Raw genomic sequence first — 27,208 nt, forward strand, 5'->3', positions numbered from 1 at the left:
CCCTGACTGCTGTTGGGTCGTCAGTTTGGTGGAGTCCATCCATTTCGCAGCAAAGAAGAAACCACACCAGAACAGACACAGCTGCAGTTGGCACTACCTGGCATCCTTGTTGGGAATCTCATCAAAGACCAAACGCTGAAGGAACCCTGGAGACTCATTTACCTTTATACCCCTAAAACTAGCCTTCCTTCCGGGACGTCGAGGGGGTGGTCTGAGCACTGCTGCTACCAACGCTGTCCCTGTTTGGTGCAGAAATAAAGAATGCCAGTGGTGCCAGGTGGCACTTTTCACCGCTATATTTGGCAGTTACGTCACTGTAGTGATCATACTGGGCTTTTCACATGTCACTGCTCTCGGATGCAACTTTCAAAATCACCTAAATCATTTCGGACCTATTCTTTAATTGTGACTTAGGGCCAGATTTTCAAAGGTTTTCAGGTGCCTAAAGATGCAAGGAGGTGCCTTATAGGATTTACAAAAGTACCCCTGGCTTTCAGTGGGAATAAGGTGTCTAACCTGCATAGAGGCTTTTGATAATCCCAGTAGCACCTATCTCTGTCTTTAGGGGCCTGAATACTTTTGTAAATATAACCCAGAAGGGCCTAAGTCTCACTGACTTTCACGGAGATTTTGACTGCTATGTGCCTAAGTCACTTTTGAAAATAGCACTTTGGCTCCTAAGTCACTTTTTATTTTTATTTTATTTTTTTTTACCCATTGTTACCCCTTCAGCAGCATTCCAGCACAAATGTAAGTTATACATCCTGCAAAAGAGGTAGAAAGCTTTAGGCTACGGCAGACAAAGTTAATCTGTGGCATCTTCTTTATCACTGCTCCTGTTGAAGAAAGCTGATACTGACATGGAAAGAGAAGAGGTTTGGATATTCTGTGCAACTGTAACAGTCAAACAAATTGACTCTTCAGAGCAGCAAGAGGAATGGGAGCAGAGCCGGCTTGCTGCTTAGCCCACAATAAGGTGAGGGAGGCAGCTATTGGTCTGCTAGTATTTATTAGCGGCATCACACTTGAGAGGACACAAAGGGCCTCTGAACTTCCTAGCACGGCTTGCGCCAGTTAAAGTCAGCTCCTTAAATCAAAGAAACAGGGCTCCCAACAGCTGAGCTGTGTGCATCTTTTGTGAAACCCAGCTCCTTCGTTTTTATTGCAGGCTAAATTAGCCCATTTTATTGTTTGGCACTGAGGGATGAGGTCAATTGACTGGGATTCCTGCTAACAAGATTTTAGTTCTGTCTGCCTTTTATGAGTGTGAACGTGGGGGGCTCCATTAAAGCCTTGCAGTTGTCACTTGCAAAGCAGAGAGAAAGATGAGATACCTAGGAACACCTTGGGACTCTCTCCCCTTCCCCACAATTAAACTGTTCAGCCCATCTTGGTGCACCTGAAGTCTGGTTAGTGTCCCAGCACTCCGATGCCTCCCAGAATATTATCACATGGAATTTCCCGCTGGCTTCATACAGTTGAACACTACTGCTATTGGACCGAAAAATAAGGTCACGGAGGAGAGGTCAGCAGAGCTGGGAGCAGGATCTGGTACCAACAACAAGGGGAAAGTGAGAATGTTAGGCAGAGAAGATTGGGTTTGAGAAGGACGTTAGAAAGGAACGGACACAGTGAATTCTAGAGGAGTTTAGGTTGGCAAAGCTGACACCTCCTTCTGGCCCCTTCAGTGTGTTAATTACACCAGTCTAGACTCAGAGATTCCCTTAGACTCTGAACCTGAGTCTGACTTCAGAGGAGGCTGATCTGGTATGCATTATGTGCTGAGGGGACTCGAAGAAGGTGCAAGTTACATCAGCTTAGATTCATTTCTGACCTTGGCCCATTAATGCATCTACCGGAAAATTGGCAGCAGATCCCCTTGATTCGTCAGACTAAAGAACTGACTTTAAACCTCCCTTTGGCTGTGGAAAAACAGCTGAGGATATTAGCCAGGGTTCCTCTCCATACTTAGCTCAGCATTCCTATGCCACTCAGACTAAAAGCAGAGTGAGCCTTAACAAACGCTGCTCTGCTTAACCTACTGGTCTGTACTTAGCTGGCGAACCCTGCTGAGGTTACCTCCTTTGCGTTATCTGTCTCTAGGGGAAGGAGAATTTAGCCTGTATTCTATAAGTGGCTTGAACTATCAGCCCCCCTTGAGGTGTAAATCCATGCTTATCAGAAAGGAATAGCTTTCAACTTTCCTTCCCTGCCTCTTGTAGAAGAACATCAAGTCTGGGTTTTGTTGCTGGTTTACTATTAATAACAATCAATAATTTAGTTATATAAACTTTCCCGGGCAATGCTAGAAGCCCAAACCCAAAGCCTTATGGCAGTGCATGGGAACCAGTTGTAACAGCCAAGCTGAATGAAGTGCAAAAGGATAAAAAAGAAATAAATGGTCATTTATGGGCCTGATTCATCTGGGGGGGGGCTTTCCCAGATTCCAGTGTTACTGAGAAGGGAGGCAGGGATGGAGGGTTTTGTGGTTAAGGCACTGGAGTGGGAAGCAGGAGATGTGGCTTCTGTTCTTGGCTCTGCCGCTGATTCCCTGTGTAACCTTGGCCAACCGACTTTGCTCATTCAGTGCCTCATTTCCCCATCAGTAAAATGGGGGTAATATTCCCTGCCTGACAGTAATGTTATGAGTAGAGCTGGTTGAAAACTGGTAACAATGTTTGCCTCTGAAAAAGGAGGGCAAAACAAACCCCAACATTCTGGCAAAATAACAGAACACTTCAAACATTTATTCACCAAAGTAGAAAGTGGGGGGAGCGGGATAAGATGGGGGTGAGTGAGTGGGGAAAAAAACAAAACAAAATTCACTTTGGAAAACCGTGTGTGTATTATCTCATTGAAAATTCAGGAAATGTTGTTGATAAACAAAAATGTTCATTTTTTTTAAAGAAAAGATTTGATCAGAAAGAAACTTACAAATGATGAAAAATTTAAACGAGCACTAGTTATGAGAATACGTGTGTGAGTGTTTCAGAGCTGCTCGCATATGCCTATGAGGTGACACGGAAATGGATATGTTCCCCCTTTGCTGGAAGGCCTTAAACTGCTTGGGGCAATGTCAAATTAGGGCAGGGTGGGGCTTGACCAGCCAGCAGATGCACAGAATCAGCATATCTCCCAGAGAGCTCTCTGTTGGCTCATCTCCAGTGGAACTCTGCCAGAAATTTAAGCTGTGTCCTTCTGGAGGAGCCCATGGCGGCTGCAGGGCGTGCGTGCGTGTGCTTGTTTGCATTCGGCGGGTTTGCATTCCTCCTCTGGCACAGCTGCTCCTGTGAATGCAGAGGGTTCAGGCTGCATTCACAAAGGCAGATCTGGCCCTCGGTGTTTAAAAGCATGTTCCAGTTTTCCTAGGGGTTTTCAGACATCCTGACTAGACTCCATCCCTGGTTTCTGGTTCCCATTACAGGACCACATCATCCGCCCAGGTTGGTTTTTTTTGGTAAGGCTCTCTTTTTCTGTAGCTTTAACAATGTTTTCTGCTATTAAATAAACCCTCTTTCCCTAATTTTAAAAAAATCAGTTCTAATCATCTGAGCAGCAAAGCATCTGTCTATTGATTAAACTCTTGCTCTGTGTTTCAAAGTAAAATGGTGGTTCTCTATAAAAGTCAGTCCTATGTTTTGAGCTCATTTTTAGGCTACGGATATTGTGTGCCTGGTTCATTATGGGCTGAACGGTCCTTAAAGCAGGCATGATTCCTAACAAACCTGCAAGGTGCCTGATTTCAAACAGGCCATGTCTAACTTGTGAAGTTTTTTTGGATGTCAGTGTTTCTGTTCCTAGTGGAGCGGTGATAATGTAGAAAGAGACTGGAAATAAATGTCAGTCTGTTTAGAAATCCCTGGATGACTCACAAGTCCAGCTGGATGAGCGACATGATTAGATCCAGACTGGGTTGCGAAGGAGGTCATTTACCTAGGACACTCCTCATCCAAAGCACAGGGAGCCCTTTGACAGGGAAGCTTGCATGTCCCTTGTCTGTATGGTACCTGTCTTGTGGATGTCATTGTCAAGGGCTGTCAGCAGCACCAAACTAGCAGGGAAAGGGATGAGGCTGACCAGGAGATGCCGAGGTGGTGACCTCTCTCTAGATGCAATATCTTCTTGTGATAATGCACCTGGGAATGACAAGCAAAGCGCAGTCACTTCACACCCTTGTGAGCAGCAAGGGCTAAAGCAGATATTCGATGTGCACCCAAGGATAACGGGTTTTGCTGGCTGGCCTGTCTCAGACCAAGTTTCTGAACAATCCTACCTTACTTGAGTGGGGGAGACTAGGTAGCCTAATAGGACTCTTCCTTCTCTAATTTCTTGGTCCATCATTGGGTCTTTTGTCTGCATAAGGACTGAGTACAGACTTCAGTCTTTGGGCCTGTGGTACTGTGACTACATGTGTCTTTGTTGTCTCATGCTTCGGGCTTCAGCTGGTCACCTGTAGGGGTCAAGAAGGGATTTTTTCCCCCCTCTGTGTATTCTGAGGTTTTCTGTCTCCTTCCTCGGAAGCATCAGAGATGGCCACGACTGAAGATGGGGCACTGGATGGGAATTCTCTTCCTTGGGTGCCTGGCTGGTGGGCCTTGCTCATGTGCTTAGGGTCTATCTGGTCACCTTATTCAGGGTTGGGAAGGAATTTTCCTCCTGCTCAGATTGGCTTGGCTGTTTTGTTTTTTGACTTCCTCTGCCACATGGGGCGCGGGTTACTTGCTAGGATTATTTGGGTATATCTCATGTAATTCCCTGCCACTGCAAGGGCCCTCCTGTTCTCTGCCTGTGGCACACAGTTGTTTAGCCTCCTGAGGGCTGTAATACGTCAGTGTAATTTCGGTTGTTGGGTTACTGTGCGGGTGGTGGCGGTGGCCTGTATTATACAGGAGGTCAGACTAGTTGATCCAATAGCCCCTCCTGGTCTTAAACTCTGACTCTTTGACTTATGTCGGACTTCTTTCTTGTTTTTATTCCCCCAGGGGGACATCCAGCAGCTCCTGGTCGTGGCAGACCCCAGGGCAGCCTATGATTATTGTGAACATTACAGCCCTGACTGCGACACAGCCATTCCCGACACCCCCCAGTCTCAGGACCCTAACCAAGATGAATACGTAAGTAGAAAGGAAGAACCTCCACTTGTGCAAGCATGAAACCTTTGGGGTAACTACGTAATGCTCCCACGAGGTATCCCGCCTAGAAGGGACACCCAGGATGGGTACCAATGCACCACGCTCTGTAGGGGGAGTTTGTTCAGGAGAGGAAGAAGGAACACAAGCCAATAGTGGTCAGGGCAGAAGCAGTCGTGATCAAAGACGATAAGGAAACCAGGAAATGTAAGAATAATGAAAAGCAAGCAAGGGTTTCCAGGGACAACTGCAAGGGAAATAAATAGTATTAATTGGGGAGCAGACTAGCCGTAAATAAGCTGATGCACTGTTGCTATGAACTGAGATAGCACGTGTGCACTGTTTCATATTTAACTTCCCTTTAGTTTTACTGTGAGTCTCTCAATAAGTCACTGGCCTGTCTTGGATTGCTTTCCCCACCCCCTGTGGTTGCAAAAATCTGTTGCCTAATAAAACAGTGGAAGGGATCCTGGAGCATGGAAGGTGAAACCCTGCCAAGGTAGGTCAACGTTTTGGCCTTGTAACCTTGAGAATTTTTTTCTTTAAGAGCTTGAATCCAGTTTACAAGACTGGGCACCCAATGCTACATGTGAGTGCTTGGAACAACCTCTGAAACCTCATGGTCAACATGGCTTAGTGGATCAGGTACAGGGCTAGATCTCAGGAATTGTAACTCAGGAGTTCTCAGGAGAACTCAGGAGTTCTAATCCCAGCTTCGTTGCTGATTTGCTGTGTGACTTTTGGTGTATCGCTTCATTTTTCTGCTCCTTGTTTTCCCAGAGTGTGAAACGAGGGCTTGTCTACACGGTGATATAGTGCGTGGCAAGCCATGGTGTGAATCTACAATGCATAAGCTTGTCGCCTTATGCTACCATGCACTAAAAGCTTTTATGCTGTAGATTTACACCCTGGCTCACTGCGCACTAAATCGCCATGTAGACAAACCCTGAGCATTTGAGTGTGCAGGTGCCCATAGGAAGCAAAATGTGTTACCCTACGTGTAGCAGCCCAAGTTTGAAAATTGGGCCCTCACTAACTATTGCAACTGAATATAATAATCTACATATATCACTTTCTAAATGCCAACAGATGTTTCAGATCAACAGTTTTAATAAGATCAACTGATTTTTGAAATGTCAGCTATTAGGGGTGATCAAAATCCGTGGGGGAAAAAAAAATCTCAGTTTTGTTTTTGGTTTTTGGTTGAAATTTCATTTTGACCAAAATGTTCCAAGCAGACCTATAATTATCCCATGAGTTCTTGGATAAACACTCAGCTGTGCCTAGTTAGGAGAATCACTAGAAAGGGTTAGACCAGGGGTGGGCAAACTTTTTGGCCTGAGGGCCACATCTGAGTATGGAAATTGTATGGCGGGCCATGAACGCTTACAAAATTGGGGGTAGGGGTGCAGGAGGGGGTGAGGGCTCTGGCTAGGGATACAGGCTCTGGGGTGGGGCTGGGGATGAGGGTTTGGCGGTGCAGGAGGGTGCTCCGGGCTGGGACTGAGGGGTTGGGGTGCAGGAGGGGGTTAGGGGTGCAAGCTCCAGGCGGCACTTATTTCAAGCAGCTCCCAGAAGCAGCGGCATGTCCCCCCTCCAGCTCCTATGTGGAGGCGTGGCCAGGCAGCTCTGTGCGCTGCCCTGTCCGCAGGTGCTGCCTCTGCAGCTCCCATTGGCCGTGGTTCCTGACCAGTGGGAGCTGCGGGGGTGGCACTTGGGACAGGGGCAACATGTGGAGCCCCTTGGCTGCCCCTATGCGTAGGAGCCGGAGGCGGGACATGCCACTGCTTCTGGGAGCTGCGCTGAGCGGGGCAAGACCCTGACCCCGCTCCCCGGCTGGAGCTCCAGGGCCAGATTAAAATGTCTGGAGGGCCGGATGCGGCCCCTGGGCCGTTGTTTGCCCACCCCTGGGTTAGACCAAGATTTTCAATAGTGACTAGTGACTATGGATTCCTCTTATGTTCTTTTTTTTTGGTGGGGGGCGGGGGTTGTCTTGAGACATCTTAAAGGGGCTGATTTCCAGATACTGCTGACACCTACCCTCTGAAAATTAGGCTCTTTGAAGGTGTCTCAAGTTTGGCACTCAGAATCATTTTTGAAAATTTCAGCCACACTCACGCTCTCATGCATGTACAAAACCCTTGGTTTAGTCATATACCTATGTCTGATCCAACTCACATTAAAGCCAATAGGAATCTTTCCATTGACTTCCCTGGACATTAGATCACCCTCAGTGCCCTACTTCTGTCTAGAGAAACATAAAGGCTCATTTGTTTTTTTATATTTAATGTGCTCTAAAGAAGTGGAAACAATAAATAAGTACAAGCAAATAGGCTCCACTGTGGTTAAAATCTGGGGGGGATGGTAGGGAAATAAACCTATTTTTGGACCCAGTTGCTCACCAATCAAAACTAGTTGCAAAGGGCTTGTCTTGGAAGGGCCGTGTTACTCTGTAGAATTTTGTACAAGAATAGCTGGTCCATGAATGGCCTTTAAATACCAATAAAATCAGTGTACAGTGTAAGAATTTGTCACACCCAACTGTAACAAAAAACCTTGTTTGTATTTCATTTTAAAAAACAGCTGATGCCTTATGGAAAACTCTGAAAATGTTGTATTTTAGAAGTCATTTCTCCTACAGGCTGCTCACTCTCTATTAATACAGATACAGGCATGAGAACCGAAACATTGCTTCTTTAAGAGCTCGTTTGTCTCAAGTCGCTTTTCCCCCATCTGAGTTCATGACACAAAACAGGAGGTTCTGACTACTTTGAGTTATTGAAAATCCCTATGTACTTTTCAACATGAGTGTTAACTCTGGTGTACTGGCCAAATTCCAGTTTGGGTAAATTCATTCCACCTCCTTAAATTCCCCCCAAAATTAAATTAAGTTAAACAGCTGCCAACTTCTTCCTCAGAAGCAGCTGTATTTCAGTGGTGGCTGAAAGGATTTTATGCAATCTGCAAAGCATGTTGGCATCTTTCAGGGCAGAATATGCCACAGGAATATGAGAGATGATTCTTCTTTAGTCACAAATTTCTCAAAAAAACCCAAAAATTATGCCCCAAGTATACATACTGTAGGCAGAATATCACAGGAGCTGATGAACACTGAAAAAGCAAGAACCTGGTAGAAAGCAAATATCCGTAGAAAGAAAGGGTGAAGGAAGAGAAATATGGAAAATATGGAAGGCGCTTAAGTCCTTCAAGCATAGGAGTAGATCCATTGACTTCATTGGAATGACTCACATGCTTAAAATTAGACAGTTGCTTAATTAGCTTCCAGAACCAAGGTCTATATGACCCAAATTTAAAAAATATTTAGCAGTACAAAAGTGTTTGCAAAATATTTGTCTAATCCGCCAACGAAAAGTGAAACTCTGACTCCGTTGAAGTAAATGGCAACGCTCTGGCTTCTGTAGAATGAGGACGTCGCCCAGAATGGGTGATTTGCACATACAAATGCACCTAGATAACCATTTGGACATAACATTAATCCATGCAATTGCTCACACTGTTTGTATTGGCAGGCCTATCTTGTCTGAATGTGTTGTTCAATACTCTGCAACATGCAAGCCAAACTGAATCTGGGTGTCCTGCTCTGAGTTTTGCATGAGGCATCAGTGTCTCTTACAAGACTGATTTTCAACATGCGTTTGTGAGTGATGGCGCCTGAAGGGGTAGTGCATGCAGGAGTGGTTGCTGTATTTGTCTTTGCCAGGCTGCTGAACCAGGAGTCGCCATTTGTTAATTTTTATTTTTTGCAACTTTCTATGAGTGACAGCGGGGGTCAGGCCAAAAAACATTATTAGGACCACTCTGATCAAGGCCACTACATCTCAGTTAACCTATGTTTTATCAGGATTGCTTTTGGAAGATGCTCAACTAATGGTTGCAAAGCTTAAATGAAACTTTAGAGCCTTTTCTCCTAAGGTGCATGGGAGTTTTTTGCTGTACACATCTAAGGCAATAATATGACCACAGTAATCCAAACGATGATCCTTTCTCAACTGCGTCTCTAGGGAATTTACATCTTTTGACGTGTCATTTTTGTCATTATAGTCTGTTAAATGGTCCAGAACCATTAGTCAAGGTCACCTCCAATGGTTTGGTGGCCCAGTGTGGGAGCAACAGGTTCGGGAAGTCAGCTAGGACCTCTGGTATCTTGAATTAAGAGGCGGTCCCCACCGCAGTATATGGACAGGTGCTGTGAGTTTTACATTCAGATGAGTATAGGGTAGCAGACGGAGCAAAGCAGCCAGTGAGGATAGAGGGAGAAAACCATCATCTCGTATGTGGTCAAATTGCAAAGCTAAATTTGTTACAAACATGTTAGTGGCTTAAAAATCATTCCTTCCCCCCAGTTCTTTTGTGGAAATTTGGATGCAGTCTTTCATCAAATCTCAGATTTCTGCAAACTTCAGCCTTCTTTATTCAAGACCCTTTTGTGTTTGCTTTCCCTGTGCTTCACTGTCGCAGATGCCAGTGGAAAGAGTGTCACTCTACATTTGAATATAAAATTCACATGGCCTAGCAATAGCTGGCAAGGAACTTACTTAAGGAGTTGTCTGCCTTCACCTTGTTTCTTGCTGTGGTTCCTTTGCAGTACACTGAGGGGGATGGAGAAGGTGACACCTATTATTATGAATATCCCTACTACGAGGACACCGATGACACAGGAAAGGAAGAAGCACCCACTGCCAAGCCTATTGATGCTGAAGAAGCTGCTAGAGCGGTGACTGAAATTAAAGAGGTAGGTGACTGGGGGGAGGTGGCAAGCTCCTGTTTTGTTTCATCTTGTGCTTTATTTAAAAGCTTGCCATTCTGAATTTTTATAGACCCATAAATGGCATGTGGGTGAAAGGCTGGAGACTTAAAATGGAAGAAACTACTGTAGATATATCTGCATTTGTGCTTTGTGCATGCAGTGTGAGGTTTCCATAATAAGTAATGTGATGCCTGTACTTTGAGCTGAATAAGGATGGGTAACAAGCTTGGTGGTTTATGACACCTTGTCTCTCCAGCAGAGCTGGAAGAATGCGGCTGTGATCTTGCAATCAGAGCATGATTAGCCATGGTCTGCACCTGAAAATATACTTGAAGCAAGGTCTTGCATATGTGTCTACAGGGAAGGTTAACTTTGTGCACTAAGGATGTGTCTACGCTGCAAGTGAACGTGTGATTGTAGCACAGATCGGCATATCCGTGCTAGCATTAATCCAGCTAGCACAGCTAACAATACTAGTGTGGACATGGCAGCACGGGTTCAGCAGAATACATACCCAGGGTCCCCGGTGGGCTTGTACTCTGATTGCTGGCCTGTAATGCCACATCTACACTCGTATTTTAACCCATGCTAGCTGGATTAAAGCTAGAATGAATGTCACCCCATGCCACAATCACACCTTCACTTACAGTGTAGGCGAACCCTACATCACTTCCACAATGGTAGTTGCTTTTGCTTTCAGAGCCTTTTCTGTTGTGCATTTTGAATTCCTGAATCTCAAGGCCTAAATTTTCAGAAGTGTCCATCGGCTTTGGGGCACCCACTCGGGCTGGATTTTCAGAGCTGCTGAGCACCCCCAGGCTCTACTGCCATCAGTTGCTCCGAACACCTGAAAATCAGGCCCATAGGTCTCACACTAGGCACCCAAAATTAGTAATCACTGCTGATGGCGTAGTTCTGAATCCTTACAGCTTTTCACTGAGCTATCGATCAGCTGCCTGCTTGGTTTTAAGGAGCCTTCCTGTTTTAGACAAGAAAGGAATTTTCAAACCCACATCTTAGCTGGTAAGAGAGCGAGAACATCCTCTACTTTCTCTAACCGGGCATTGTTTGTGTTTTGCAATAGGAGCTCACCCCTCTGCCCACACAAGCACCTACAGTGGTGGAAAACGTGGAGGAGACGAAAGAGGATGAGAAGCTGGATGACCCCATCGTGGACGAATATAATTATGAAACCATTAACGAGGAGTACTACACTCCTCTCCCTTACGAGGACCTCAACTATGAGGATATAGACACTCAGGATACCCTTACTGAAGAAGCCGTCGAAGCAGAAGTTCCCGCCAGCACAGTCATCACCCCCACCGCAACCAATGTAATTTCCTCCATGGAGTCTTTGATTTGTCCTTTTCTTTGTTACTTTTAAATCTTGACAGCAAAGGATCTAATGTGATAGTCGTTATGGAAAAACTTGAAGTGTCCAAGGCACTTGTAGAGAAAAAGGCCTCCCTGAAAAATGTAATCCTCCTGCATTTTCCCTGTGTGAGCACAGCACTGCTGCATAGAACTGGTTGAAATTTTTCTCATGAAAAAAGTTTTCCTGTCAGAAAATCTGGGTTTAGTCAAAATCGATGTTTTGTTCAGAAATATGTTGGTTTTGACGATTTTGTTTTTATTTCCAGTCGGGAGAATCAAAACATCCGATGAAGTGAGCTGTAGCTCACGAAAGCTTATGCTCAAATAAATGTTAGTCTCTAAGGTGCCACAAGTCCTCCTTTTCTTTTTGTGGATTCAGGCTAACACGGCTGCTACTCTGAAAACAAAACAATTGTTTCAAGTCAGAATTGTCAGTTAAATTTAAAAAAATTGTTGATTTGATAGAAAATGTCAATTTTTTTCATTTGCACATTTCCTGTTCAATTCTGAGAAATTTTTCAGTATTTCAAATTTTTGTTCCCATTTGGAATGGAAGCTCATTTTGAAATGTCAAAATTTCTCATGGTTTTGAACATTACGTTTTCCTAACAGCTCTACTAATAGTCAGGTGAGATTCAAGCTTCCACAGTGAACATGATGTGGAGTGATTAAATTTTCTGGTGACCCTCTCTCTCTATGTTTTGGATGAAATGTACTGCACTCCCTACAAGTTAGTTAATATTCAAGCAGGTCTATTCCCCTCCCCCTCGCAAATTCTACAGTTTCAGCCCATTTGTTCTTTGTGAAAAATTGTCACCATTTTTTTGGCCAGTTTCTGTTAAATATACAGGTATGGGGAAATTCTTACATTCCCAAAAATAAATTAACTGAGATAAGGAGGGAAACCTTCATCCCAGAAGTTCAACAAAACCCTGCTGCAGAGCAACCCAGTGGCAAATATCTAAAGCTGGTAGAAATTTGAAAAATATGAAATTAAATAAAAAAAAATTCCTCTTCGTTCTGCAGCTAGCTGTGTCACTGTTTGAAATATCTGAATCTTAAAAATTTCAAATTTTAAAGGGTAGTATTATATTTTTTTTTCCAAAATTGTTTCCTTTTTGTCCTGACCTGCTCTAGCAATAACTAGCTGAGTTACTGGGCAGGTCTTGATAGACATTTAGGTAATGTAGACAATCAGTTTTGTGCTGTCTCATTTCGTGGCACCTGTTATCTCAGAGGGGTCCGTCTGTCACCTTTTGTCCAAGAAAGGCTGGCTGTAAGCTTGAACACAGCTGCTTTCTGGAGCTCTTTGGGTTGTTTCCTGATAGCATCTGTGAATATTCCATATTTAATGTGTCCTGCCCTTACCATCTAATATTCATGTTGAGATGGGTCCCTATTGATGTTGTCGTCAAATTAGTCTAGAAGTGTCATGTCTGTGCCTACTAAATTTCTCTACCAACCAGGAAATAACCCTCTTCTGGACTTCTTCTCTGCCCAGAAGCCTTGACAACAAATATCAGTAGTAGGATAATATTTCCCAGGAGAACTGGCAGAGATTTTGGTTGCTTCTTGAATAGAGAGGGAGAATTTAGTTGTCATACTGACAAAAAAACACACCTCTCTGGGAAGCAGCGAAAGGTGTCAAAGATGCAACGAAGGCTGGCCAAGAGAATTAAAGTTTGGAATAGATTCTTCCTTGAATGAATGAAAAGGTGTCATGGAAGCTGGCCAAATGGAGATCCAAGCAGCTGTAGCAAGACAGGAGAGGAGCCAGCAACAGATGAAGGAAAATCTCAAGGCAGAGATCAAATCCAATCAATTGGGAATAAAAAATACAGTGAAGGAGGAGAGTGAGGCTGTATGAAAAGATACAATGGCCTGGGAAAATGTGTTGAAGAACCGAGCACCAGTCCTGAACAAACAATAGATGAGAAGGTTTCCCAAGAAATATAAAATGGCCAGAATTCTTTGGCCAAACTGGAACTCTCTAGGAGAGAAGCTAGAGATGGGATTAGATGACTTTGGATGAGGAAATGAGAGGCTCAAAGATCAATTTAGTTGTTAGGATATGGAATCAGAAAAGAAACAAGCTTCAGGTAAGGAAACGTTAAGACTTTGTGCCTAAGCTCTAACACCAGGATGCTCTGCAGGGCACATGGAACAGCGGCCAGTCTATGCTCATAATATGGAAGCATTCAGTGTTAGAAGGGAAAAAACAGCTTCCGGAGAGGTTTATTTTTCCCAATTTAACATCTTGATGCAAATGAATTGTTGACAAAATGAACAGGGAGTCAGCAGGCTTAGCAGCTAGCTTGAACTAATCAGACTGAATGATGCAGCTGGAATTAGCCCCAGAAAAGAGAATGAGTTATCTTGACCTGATGAATGCCCTTAATGTGAGGTTCGGGCTATCTCCCTATCTGAGTTGATCCAAGTTTGTTTAAAGCCAAGGAAGAAAGAACAAGGAAAATCCATCAGCGCAAGTAGAGGACTTTCGTAGGTTAATGTGTCTGGCATATCTTCAGACCAAGGTAGGCATGCCAAATAAATGGGCAACAGGCCAGTTTATTGGTGACCAAGAGGATCACTTGAAAATTAAAATCAGTGGGTGGAAGCCATAGGCCCTACATGCCACAGTGGACTTTGAAGGATTTGAATTTCCATTGCAATGCAGCAGCGCTCTGCTCATGGGAGAGGTGGAAATGGGGCCCTGCAATCTTGAAGCCTAAATCTGTGTCTAATTTTCGTGATGAGAAATGGAATTCAGGTTGGAGACAAGTTGAGAGGTTTGCAAACACATCATGCTCAGTTTGACACACAGAATGTCAGCAGCAGCACAAAGGCTAGGGGAGACACTTCTTGCAAGCCTTGATCCTGTGAACGAATTGTCAGACATTCAGTCCAGCCTTGCCATCACTCGTGATGTAGTGATCACTCTTCATCCACTTCAAGAAACAGAATGGCACTCAGTCCGAGGAGCAAACCATGGAGTTACTTGGAGTAGCTATACAGTTTTTGTTTACAGCCAGTGGTGGCTAGATTGGGCCTGTCAACAACAGAAAAGGGCAGTTTGCCAGCTGTTGAATACAGAAGTAAAAAGTTGAAATAATATGGGAATTGGGGAGAGTGGACAATAAATCCCACAACCTACTGGAATTTTCTTTTCCTGAGGCAGATGGTACTGGCCCCTGTTGGAAACAGGATATTGGTCTGAATCCAGTGTGGCAATTCCTAAATTCCCATCACAACCCTTTAATAAGATCAGGAAATGTGTGCTGTGAACATTAGTCCAGGCCTGTTAATAATGCTGGGGGATAGGTATTATAAATTTGGACTCCGATGGAAACTGTGATTGGAGAACTATCAGCAGTTCACAAATTGGGTAACTTGGGTTTATAAGAATGAAACTTTTGGAGTCTGAGCCTGAGCTTTTGGAAGCAGATTTAGTCAATGAACTCACATTGGGTTTAGATTTCATTGTGGCTAATAACTGTGTGATAACTGCCAGTGAAGCAATTCTGAACATTCAGTATGGAGAAATACGCCTGTGAAAGATGGGAACTAGGTAAAAATATGCTTTTTTCGATGACTGCTCTGCAGGGAGCAAGCTGTTCTCCTCCTCCGGAGGCAGGTGTCACAGTTTCAAATTCGTATCTGCCTAATTTTCCAACAAAGGGAGTGGTGGAAAATCTGGTTTGAATGAGGCTCTTTGAAAGTGACAAAAGAAATTGACTAACTTTTGGGGGATTTTTTTCAGGCCAGTTTGTGACCCAGATTATTTGAGGGGGGGGTTTCCTCAAAATTTCACCAAAATGTTCATTTTTCACACTGAACCCCCTCCTCTGTCAAAAATTTCAAAAAAAATATTGCTTCTTTTTCAAGCAAATTGATTTTTTTTAATGGAAAAAAATATGAAGACTTCAGTGTTTGAGTTTATAGCATTTTACATTTCAAACAAGAGGGTCTTCCAGGATGTTACGTGTTTATGGCAAGCAACAGGTTCTAATGTCTGAAGAATTACCGTTAAACTGAATCTAGTGAAATGTGAACTCTTGCTAAGAGAATGCCCTGGTCAGCTGATCAGTGAGAAAGACATTTCCACTGGGTGAAGGAGAGGAAGAGGTGGTGCAGAAGTGGCTAAATTCCTTCTGGCTCACAGATATATAGAGTTTTCTAGGACTCTGTTTTCATTTCTGGGTTTGCCAACATAGCAGAATGTGCATATGTTAAGTGAGAAAAGAAAACCCGAGAGTGGAAGCTAAACTGTGATTTCATTGGCGAATACTTGGCCTTTGCAGAGTTAAAAAAGGCACTTCACTGTGTCAGTGTTAGCTTACCCATGTTTAAAACCCCTTTCAGATTAGACACAGATGCTCATGCTTATGGAATATGAGCAGTTTTGGCCCAAGAACAAAGATTGGAACTGATGGTGGCATATTACAGCAGCTCTAAATTCTTCCTTTCTGGTGGTGAAGTAACTTCTCTCTGAACTGTTGGAAGTAATTAAGCCATGGACCATAAAAAGAAAAGGAGTACTTGTGGCACCTTAGAGGCTAACAAATTTATTAGAGCAACCATTTTAATTATTACCTGCATGGGAGAAAATCTGTGCTCAGAACAGACATACTTCTTTACAATGCTCTTTAGATTCCAGAGTGCCATGGGACAGTTGGCCTGGAGGTTACAGAAATTACAGGACTATAAAATCATTGTTGCACACAGGCTTGGCCAGAAGCAAGGAAATTCTGATGCTTTGCCTAGATGTCCTCTTTTGCTGAACCCTTGCATACATTTCCTCTTAAGAATCAGAAGAGGGTGTTATTTGGGTAGGGAGAAATGTGTGCTAATGAATGAATAGTACCCTCTCAGATGCCTAAGTGCAAATGTTCAAAGTTCTGCTTTTGGAACAAGCCTAACTGTAAGGTTGGATCCCAGAACAGTTCGGGAATGAACAAATGGAAGATCCTTGTATAAGGAAACTTTGATTTTCCAAAAAATTTGGGAGGGTCTTTGTAAAATCTGGGATTCATCAGGATAAATTTCAGTTTCAGTATGAATTTTAATTATGGGCCAGATGTAAATTTCTGTATGCTTGTTAACCTGGAGATTTGGCTATCTGGGGTTTGGAATGACCTGGGCTTTCAGCACTTCGTCTCATGCCTCTTAATGTGGAGTGTCTGGAACTTTTTGTCATGTGTTATTGCTCATACTCTGCGTGGTTTTTCACACATGGTATTTTACACATGTAATACATTTCATGAAGCATATAGGAAATCCGGGGGACATGTCATATTGAGTTCCATATGGGTGCAGCATTTTATATCTGTAATTCTGCTGGCAAGTCCCCTTGAAGGAGTTCATTGGTTGTCCCTTGAAGCCTTTAGATGCTACTTTACTAAACATTCTTTTATTATTTCTTTGTATTTGTATTTACTTGTGCCATTATCGTAAAGCTTATTCACCCCTGCTCCTCTTTATTTGGGAGATACACGAGACTCCTCCCCTTAGTTTTTAGAGCATGTGTTGGGTTAGGGGCATCTTTTGTCTGACACAAGCTGCTGTTCTTGTTTTCAGGCCGAGGTGGAAACGGGTCAAGAGGGAGACGACCAAGATAAAGACTTTACTGAAGAGACAATAAAAGAGTATGATGGGAATTACTATGATACCTACTATGACCGAACTGTCTCTCCTGATATTGGGCCAGGAATGCCTGCTAACCAAGAAACAGAGTATGAAGGGGTAATGGAACACTTTCTGACTCCAGACCCTTTTTGAATTTCTTTCCATCTGCTTTCTTAGCCCATTTTTTTAGCCTTTGGAGGGGTAGGAAACCTTGACCTACTTCCTCAATCCCTTTCACTTCCCCCAGGTAATATGTAGGAGTTATAAAAGGAAAAGGCCCATTAGATTCCTAGTTCTTGTCTACATGGGAGCACTCAGAAAAATTAATCTGAATTAACTAAAGTTATGAATTTTAAATAAATTAAACTGCATTAAACCCCTGTGTGGATGCTGTCATTCAGAATTAAAGTGCCTTACTTCTGTTTAGTTTAATTCACTTCCAGAATGAATTAAGCAAAATCAAATTAAGGCCACTTAAATTCTGAAAAAGTGTGTCCACATAGAAATGTAATCCACTTTAAAAGATAATTTGGATTAATTTTCCTGAATGTTTCTGTGTAGACAAACTCGTCGATTCCAAGGCCAGAAGGGACCGTTGTGATCATCTAATCTGACCTCCACCGTAACACGGGCCATAGAACTTCCCCCAAATAATTCCTGTTTGAACTAGAGCATTTTATTTTAAATAAAGATCAAAACTTGATGGAAAAGTTGCCAGCAATTAGGTCGCCCTAATTTATCCTGCTGCATATGGAAGCAATAATTCCCTACAAATACGTGACCTCTGAAATTGCTGTGCACTAGAGAGATGGAACAGAACTTTAGATAGTAACAAAATGAGTCTTTGCTCCTTTTTTAATATGTGTCTTCTGCACCCATCTGCACCAAGTTCAGTCCTTGGGTGGTGTGGGCTCTGCTGACTGCATCTTGATCATGTTTCTGGTTCCCAGTCTGAATCCAATTGAGACAGCAAGTTTATATCCTTTGTTTAACTCATTGCCTGTGTTTCTCTTGTGTGTTACAGATTGGTGGCCCACGAGGTGAGAAAGGACAGAAGGGAGAGCCTGCAATAATTGAACCGGTAAGGGTGCCCTTCATCTACAAAGATATCTTCTTCAGAGGGTGGGCATGTGTATATGGAATTGTATGATACTGAAGCAGAGCTCTGTGTAGCTCGAAAGCTTGTCTCTTTCACCAACAGAACTTGGTCCAATAAAAGGTATTACCTCCCCCACCTTCTCTATGAAATTGAAAAGCAGTCGTAGGTCTGTATGTTTGGTAGTCACTTCTCATGCTCCCAGCTGCAGCTCGTAGGGAAATGGTCAGTATTTTCCATGAAATAATTTCAAAAGAAATAGAAAATTTTTCATTTTATGAAAAAAAAATTCTGTTAGAAATTTTCTGAATTTTTTAAAATAAAAATTGAAAATGCTTGGGGGGGGCATTTATTTTAAGAAACAGGGATAATTTGGAAAGAAATTAACATTTTCCATTTGTTCCTTTTCTCCCCTCCCATACCCCCAAAAGCTATTTTTGTTTGTAACAATTCTTTGGCCAAATTTCTTTTTACCAGTGTTCTGTACAAATGGCGAGAGCCTGTCTTAGGACTCCAATGGCTTTTACTTAGTCATCGGTTTGAATTACAGCCCTCCCATCTGACTCCCTGCAGTTCTGGGAGAGCTTAGATCCAGGTCTGAACTTTACAGCTCAAGCCCATCCTTAATTGTACAACTGAGGAGCACACCTCTGTGGCAAGGAAAGTGTTCTCACAGCACATAGCTGCGGAAGCTGAGAATGATTTTTCCCCCTTCGATGTCCGTTCTCTCCTTTAGGCCTCCATGTTGGTAAGGACCTTGAAATTGCTCTTGTATGATTGTTCAGGAACCAGAATCCTATATTCTCTACTTCTCTGTTTTGTCTGCACTGAGAGCAAGGGTTTCTTTGGCCCAGCTCTGAGGCACTTTTTGATTTTAAAGTGCAGTTATAAAATCAATTGCACTCACTTTATCAGTCAAAGGAATTTTCCAGCTACCCTACTGGGGTCTGAGAATCAAGCAGGGTTCTTTCTGTTTTTACAGCATCACCATTGATAAAGTCTCTTGGCCTTGTTTTCCGAGCTTCTGAGAACCTGCAGCTTCACTTGCCTTTAAGGAGAGATGTCTGTGCTCAACGCCTTTTGAAAATCCAGTCCCTATGTGATCAGAGTTTAGCTGACAATTTAACTGATGGCACATGAAATGGACTGGAATTCAGCTGTCCTGCCCACAGGGTGTCTTACCTTGGTGGGATTAACTGGAGGAACAACTGCTTGTTGTGAGCTCTGATTGAAAGGTTCACAGGGAACGGAACTATTATTACATAGCCCCTTTTCCATCCATAAGTACACTTTAAGATCTCAACTTGCCTCCATGTCTGCATCCCTCTCCGCACCCCCAGGAGAGACCCACAGATATTCGGATCCTTTCAATTACCCCCATTCATCTTGCTCCTGAGTCTCCGAAAGTCCAAGCACACACTCATTGCAGACCAGTAATTCAATTAACCTAATTTTTCATTGGCAGAATGCCAACCCAGTACCAGAAGAAAGGACAACACTTCCTATCTGTTGGAGTCTGTTTTTTTCTGCCCTTTCTCTGTTTCTCTCCTGCGTGATCCTTTTCCAGAGGGTGGGGGGGAGGGTTTGACACCCAGAACCAGTGCTTTTAAAAAGCATTCCCGACCCTCCAAGTCAATTCCTTCCTTTCTGGGCCCTGCTTTCATTCTGCGGACAAAAGGAACAAAATGGATAGTTTGTCTAACTGACATGTGGAAAACTCCGTTAAAATATGGGGGAGAGGGGGGAACCTGCTTAAACTCAGGCTGCCCTGTCCAATCTGAAATGTTACAGAGCGAACAAAATAGTTAAGTGTAATCATCCAGAAAGAATTTGGCTGCCTTGGCTGTTTCAAAACACTGGAGCATATATAGCCATTGCCAGAAAATAAACAAGACCAAATGCTGCATTTCCTCTCTTCTTTTGGTTCCCCTTTAGCTGAGAGAAATGCAGATTCGTTGTGCTCTTTATCTTTAGCAAAGGCACTTTCTTCAGATCGGAGCTGCTGGATTGTGGGGGTGCGGGGGAGGAGGAGGAAGGATTCCTCTGAACTTTGCTTCCTTTCTTTCGGTCCATCTGTCTTTCAATCCTTACTCGGTGCTGACGCTTGCTGGAGGCAGCAGGATAGCACAGTCTTGAGTCTAATAGTTTCTGTGATGGCAAAGGCAGCATTAACGCTCAAGAGCTTCAGGAGGTGCGTGAGAGCAGGGATCTGGGAGTCAGGACTGTTGGATTCTGTTGTTTATTGTTGTACAACTTTGGAGCAAAGCAAAACACAAGAGAGACTCACTCTGTCACCTTGGGCAAGTCTCTCTTCCTCTCTGAACTGTGACTAATAGGGCATGTCTACACTTAAAACACGAGCAGCACAGCTGCCCCATGGTAGTGCTTCAGTGTAGACACTACCGCCACCGACGGGAGGGGTTCTCCCGGCTCCATAGGTATCCATCTCTTAGCCGCTGTCTGCGTGGGGACTTAAGTTGGTTTAACAAGGCCACGCCAAGGGTGTGAGTTTTTCACACCCCAAACAACTTAGTTAAACCCACCTAATTTTCTAGTGAAAATGAGGCCTAAGGTGCCACATTATGGTAACTGTTGGTAAATGCTGACCCTTAGGATAACACCTGACCTTTCCCTCCCCCGGTCTATCAAACAGGCAGAAGTTAGAATACCTATATTAAAATGCTTGGGCTCTTCAGATGGAAGCGAGTAAATTAAAAACAGCATAGTTTTATTTTTATCCCTTCAGATTAACTTGAGGAGCTCCCCGTGTCTGGGTCCCTTTACGAATGGCATTGCAAATGCCTTTGCTCTGAGAGTGCCCAGAAGGGATGGCTGTTGGCACAGATGCAAAATTGGGAAGCTGCTAGCGAGACCCTTCATCTTCTAGCCATGGAAGGGTGCAGGGAAAGAAGGGTGCCTTTGAGATGAGGAGGGAGTTGAGACAGAGGCATGGAATGACTTCATACAAATGGTGAGAACAAATCAGGAACAACTTGCTCACGGCACTTTTGCCATCTTATGAAGCCAAGCCATGGGGCAGAACCCTGCCCCCACTGAAGCTAACAGGAGCTTTGGCACTGAATTCAGTCAGAGCAGAATGGGGTTCCCAAATCTGTGGCTCTCGCTCCACAAGCCAGAGTTTTTATTCCATCCCATGCTCCCTCCTCTTCCCCTGCATGTCCCTCCCTGCCCCCTCCTGTCACACAGCCTGTCTCCTGCTCCCCCTGCCTTGTCGCCTTGCACGGATAATGGAAACTGTTGGAATTTCTCACTGAGGAGACTTTCCAGATGTCCCCACAGCCAGAGCCCAACATAAACAAACGGATAAATGTGGGAGGATGCCCAGGCTGTCTGTATCAGGAATAGGTTAATTAGGCCTTCCTCTCCTGTCCTCTCTGAGGGGCCTCCTTTGCCTCGGTGATTGGCTGTGGGAAGCAGAGCTCTCGGCACCGTAGCCATTGAGGAGACAGTTTCAAGTATTTCCCACATAAATCTGGCACCCGGCAGCTCTTGACGGTCGTGGGGCTCCTTATATGGGCAATGACTCTCTGTGGAGCTGAGGGGAGTTTATCAGCACTGAGCGGAGGTGGAGGTCTGGGGATGGTGCTAGTCTCCGGAGCTGCCACGCAGGCAGATGGGTGGTGCCTTAATCGGTCCAGTTTCTCAAATGAAATGGACCCGGGGGGGTGGAGGGTGCAGCTCCTATGAGCCCACCGCTTTGCAAGGTTTTTGGATTTTTAACTTACAACCACCCTTCCCTTCTTTGCAAAACTAACCAGCGCTTTCTGCCCATCGTTCCCTGAGAGCAGGGAATCTTAAACTTCCACCCTAACTGGTCCCTTGTCAGCAGTCTCAGCAGAGAGCGGCCAATAGCAACATAGGCCATAAAGACTGAACTCTCCTCTCCCTCCTCAGGTCAGGACTGGGGAGCCTTGGTTAGAGCAACGTGAAGAGATTGGCTCAGTGAGGGCCTGTATGCTGGGCACATTCCATCTTCCTCCTACTCACTTCACTTATTGCCCCGGGTTCATCTGAACTAAGGCAAAACAGAGTGTGTCCAGAGCTAGATCATGTTGGTGATATCACTGCACGCTAGCCAGATATACCCTTTAGCCTGTGGACCATGGCCCCTTGAAGCTCAGGTGCACTGAATGGAAGCCAGGTCACACTCAAAGGGTCTCTCCGGAGCTCCAGGTAACGAGCTTGTACTCAGGCCTCTGCTCCGTGTCCAGAAAGGAAGAGATTTCCTAAGGCCTCTATTCTCCCAGCACATCTGGATTCAGCCCTTGTTAGCAGTAGTACTGCTTCCATATAAATCGTTCATCAGTCCAAATTCCACCACCAAAGCCCCTTGCTTCCACTTGTCACATCGAGGCCAAGTGTTTCAAACCTGCATTGCTTCACCCAGGACAGATCAGAGGCAAGGAACAGCTCCCACCTCCTTGCACACCAGGAAAGAGTGGGCAAGGAATGTATGGTCTTGATAGGTTTGTACCCTGCTCGCTCATTCTGGGTACTGGGCCTATTTTCTCCTTCCACCTCCCTCTGTCTCTTGGCGGGTCATCCCATTGCCCAGGCTGCTCTCAGAGTCACCAGCCTTGTCCCAGTATTTAACCTCTGTTTTATTTTTCTGCACCTCACCCGTTGCCATGAAACACATGAGCACATCTCTTGAAAAGCCTGCGGCAACATGTCCTCCAGATTCTGCAGCTGTGCTAATCAGTTTCATACAGCTCAGCTATTCCCCACCCCCCCACATTTATCCTTCCATCCAGGGGGGAAATCTCACTGTCCTAACCCAGGACAAATGAGTACCATTCATGAGTCTCTCCTCACACTCATGTAAATCAGGAGTAACTCTACTGCAGTCAGTGGAAAGACAGTGTTAAACTGCTGTAGGATAAGGTCCATGAACCAAATTCTCCGCTAATGTAAATCCACATGACTGCATTGATTTCACTGGAGTTTCCCCTATTAGATCAACAGAGAATTGGCTCCCCATATAACCAAACAAACCAGCCCTTAAATCAGCTAGCAATGGGTATCAGTAGTATTAAAAAACCCTTGTACTAGCCAAGGGATTTGGCAGCAGAGGGTAAGTGTACATGCCCATATCCCACTGGGGGTGCCATCATGGTATCTGGCAATATAGTGTGATCTGTTTTCTCTCCTGGGGGTGGGTGGGCTGAAGAAGTGCAGATGTTGGGGCAGGACTCCCTGTTTGCTGCATGTACCCTGCCTGCTTCAGATTCACTCCGCTCAGCCCTTTCCACTGTGGAGGACATAGGAAGCTGCGGTGACGTCAGCCCACACTTTCACCGGCTCTGCTCCACCAACTGGCCTTAGCTTCAACCCTGACCTGGGGAGACCACCCTCCTCCAAGGGGAAGGTGTAACTCGATCGCTGGGCTGGCTCCTTCCCAGGCTTCTCCTGACTGAGTCAATTTGACATTTGCTGACTTTTATGGGCTGATTTCATCCTGTAGGAGAATGACTCTGCTGGCTACATATTAGCCGGCAAGAGGTGAAACGGGCTGCTTGGAATATGGACACCTTGCTGGATGACTTTGAACTTGGTCAGCAGCCCAGCGATGGAAGTCTCCCTTCCCCCATTAAAAAACCCCCAACTCCACTGAGTACAACATACCCATGATTTAAAGGAATAGCAAAATATTTAATTTTTTAAACAATGAGATAACATTACCCTGACATGGTGCCCACACAATGATCTCATAGGTTCACTCAGTAAATCACTGCATAAAGTCTGCTAGGGAAAGATATGTAAAGACCCCTGGAAATGCCTTAGAATTTGATTAGAACTAGAGACAGCATTCTAAGCATCGGCTGCAAAACTCACTCCAGCAGAGCTTGGTTTTCTGGCATTCCAGACACAGTGCAAGGCTTTTCATTTGCTTGACCTTGGACTAAGATGAGAGAGGATTCCGCTCTCACCCGGTGTGATTCTGGGATGATTGTTAGGGGCAAGACTTTTATTCATGCCCAGCCTGGGCTGAACTGGTCGACATTTTGCTTTTCAGTGTACAGGCCGTAGTGTGCCAATGGCAATGGACGCAGACTCCGCTGAAGCAATGTGGAAGCTGCTCAGCACCAGGGTGCACAAACATCTGTTGGGCTTGTGAGCAGCCAAAGACTGGATGAGCTAAGAACAGACATGACTGCTTGACTTTTGAGCTCCATTGCGGAGGTTGCGTTGGGGATGTGCCATGCTAATCACCAGTCTCTCTTACTGTTTTCTAGGGCATGCTCATCGAAGGGCCATCCGGTCCCGAAGGCCCAGCTGTAAGTCAATTTTTTTTAATACTTCTCTGGGCTCTATGGCTTCCATCGGCCATACCAGGATATCAGAGCAGTTCACGGTCAATTTTACTCTGCTAAAATAAACAGGCAGTTCCAGTTCTGTTTCTTTCCTTTGTGCATGCACGCTCAAACAAATAACAGCACATTTTCCTTTATGACCTAATGTTTTGTCCTGTCTTTTCCATATTAGGGTCTTCCAGGACCTCCGGGAACTACTGGGCCTGTCGGTCCACTGGGTGACCCCGGCGAGAGAGTAAGTATAGTGGATTTATATCCTTTGGCTGTGGCCGCAGTTCATTCTTGCTGTGTACTGTGGAGCTTTACTGTGACCTGGGGTGTAAAACATAACTGGTCTTAGTGGTGCTGGAAAACAACCACCTCTTGCACTTTAGCCCTTCTGCCTCAAAATGGGGAGAAGTTGTAAGCCTAGCAGAACTCAGCCTGGGGTAAAGGACAGATGTATGAACCTGGAACAAACATTCGGGGAGTGTCCACTCTAGCCTTTACAAATGTGTCAAAGACCTCAAGTTACTTGGCAACCAATTAACTCAAGATTTAAAAAAAAAAGCTTAGTGTAAAGAAACTCTTTGACATCTCTCCATCCTTTATTGCTACGTGACAGGTAATTACGCTGTGTCTCAGTAATAGTCGGAGGGCAAGTGTGGCATGTGTCTGAGAGTTCTTCAGTGGGCAAGTGCAGCCTGTCTGAGATATTAGATGGCGGGCAGTGTTTTCTGCATTATGGCAGGGTCTGCTGGCTCAGAAAGTTTTGCAGTGCTATAAATACAGAATGAAGGTTTCACTGCAGGATTCAGAAGATGCAGGAGCTGGACTGTTGGTGTGAAAAACTTTCATTCAAACACACAGAAGTCTTCTAGCATAGGAAAAGTATAAATTAAGTTCAGACCTGGAGCCTTAATTGAACAATCCACTGGTTAGGAGCAAAAAATATCCACCACTCCTGCAGTGGATGGTGTTTTTCTCACGGGAGCTCCATGATTTCAGTGGATTTCACTCTGTAGCCTATAACTTGCCCCACAGGAATGTGTGTTTCTTCTTGTATAATGGTTTTGTTTTCTTTCAAATTACCTCCAATATGAAGATCCTTCTCCTACAATACTGTGTCTTTCCATTAGGAGGAGCTTTTGCCTTACTGACAGGCACGAGCAACTGACCTGCTTTCTCTGTCAATGGGATTGTTAGGTGGTTTTCTTTATCATTATTTTATTTTATTTTGTTTAAATTCGTTGCTGGGCAAAATACCCTACCCGCCCCCGATATGTTGTATTTGCGTTTTCAAAGCTCCTGGATTTTGGCGTCCAACTTGTGACACCTACAGCCTCATTTTCAGAAACTGCTGAGCACCCTCAATGCCAGCTGAGATCCAGGATGTCTGCAGGTGGTCAGCACCTCTGAAAATCAGGCCCCCGGTTTCTGATTAGGGCCTCCTGAAATCGAGGCTCCCAAACGGCCACCATGCAAATGTGTTCTCCTCCTCATTTCTGCTTCGTTTTCTTCGCCTCTGAATCACGCAACCCCCGGTAAATGCTATTTTTCTCCCAGTAGGAAGAAATTAAACGGCAGAGAAGTAACACGTGCAGTTGCTGTGTTGAAACAAACTCCTGCTTCTGCATACACCATGCAACCGGCCGTGTCTGTAGAGTTAATTTAGGCCTGACACCTAGTGGAGGATTTGGAGTACTGCTGCTTGCTTTGGTTTCGCGGAAGGCCTGAAATGGGGTCACTAGAACCTAACTACTGTAGCAGTCAGCCTAAAGCGGCTGGAATTGGAACAGTCCCTCGGCAGGAATCTGATTTCATAGGCCGGAGTAAATAAATCACTGCATTTCCAAGCTGAAAGCTTTTAGGAGGGAAAAAATTAATATAATTAGGAAATGTTTCTTTTGGTTTTTTTTTTTTTTCCCATTGAAGAACGGAAGCGATACTTTAATTTTAGACTGTTGGGCTTATAGAGGGACTTTTCCTGAATGGAGCAGAAGAGGAAAAGTAGTAATCTCCTAATACAGTGCATTAAAATCCCGCCTGTTTCTCTTGGTTGGCCTGCACGTGCAGACAAAGGTGTAAAGCTGATGGACTCCCTCACCAGCCCAGGAAATACTCAGTGTCATGCCCGGAGTCTTTTCAAACCCTTCCTTTAGGGCACAGTTTACTCTTCAAATGCAATAAAATAGTTCAACATAAGTTCCACATATAAGCCTTGTCTTTCCCTCTCACCCATGGTCTTCTGCAGGGGCCCAGGGCTTTTCCTCCTGCCAAACTCTCTCCTCCCTCAACGGAGCTACGTTTTTTGGCTTTTATAATCACTTGAGCGGTCTCGGCTGGGACATGGCTGATCGGCATGCTGGGCCCAATGGCCCTTAGGGTTACCCCGCCCTGCAACAGGCAGACAATGCATTCAGTAAGAATTAGGGAGAGAACCCTTGGCTCTGAACCTTAAAAACCCAGTCTCCTGACACGTGAGCGATAGCAGGGCCTGCATGACCTGCACCGTAATTAAGACTTACAGCCCCAGTACGCTGCAGCCACGGGTGGGTGACAGACGTTGGCTGTGCATGCTTAAGCACGTTTGGCACCAGGGACAAGCAGGCAGGTTCCGCTTCGTCACCTTACTTGCGCCCCGTCAATTTCAGCCGCCCACGTGAGAGTGAGGCAAGCAGAACTTGGCCCAGTGCCAGCACTGGGCATGGCCGTACAACAGAGATATTTTTAGATTAGTTGAGTGTACTTCTGCGATATTGTTGAGTGTGCTGCTATTTCACAAAGTCACGGGTACTTCTGGGATGGGGATGGGGGTCGCAGACAGCTACAGCACCGGGTTAGGTGTTTACGGACACCCGGGATCGCCGAAGGGAGAGCTTCCCAACAGGAGGTCTGACTC

General features: G+C 44.7%; 1 protein-coding gene across 2 annotated transcripts in view; it reads left to right on the forward strand.

Moving 5' to 3' along the window:
* Positions 1-27,208, forward strand: part of COL5A1 (collagen type V alpha 1 chain) — a 247,193-nt gene that overhangs the window by 103,727 nt on the left and 116,258 nt on the right. For both annotated transcript variants that reach the window (XM_074973666.1, XM_074973665.1), the window contains exons 5-11: positions 4,983-5,114; positions 9,736-9,882; positions 10,982-11,230; positions 16,849-17,013; positions 17,921-17,977; positions 24,250-24,291; positions 24,500-24,562. In XM_074973666.1, coding sequence (XP_074829767.1) covers positions 4,983-5,114; positions 9,736-9,882; positions 10,982-11,230; positions 16,849-17,013; positions 17,921-17,977; positions 24,250-24,291; positions 24,500-24,562 — 855 coding nt within the window. The remainder of the gene's footprint in view (positions 1-4,982; positions 5,115-9,735; positions 9,883-10,981; positions 11,231-16,848; positions 17,014-17,920; positions 17,978-24,249; positions 24,292-24,499; positions 24,563-27,208) is intronic.

Source organism: Natator depressus, chromosome 16 (assembly GCF_965152275.1).
Source record: "Natator depressus isolate rNatDep1 chromosome 16, rNatDep2.hap1, whole genome shotgun sequence".
Classification (NCBI taxonomy): Eukaryota; Metazoa; Chordata; order Testudines; family Cheloniidae; genus Natator; species Natator depressus.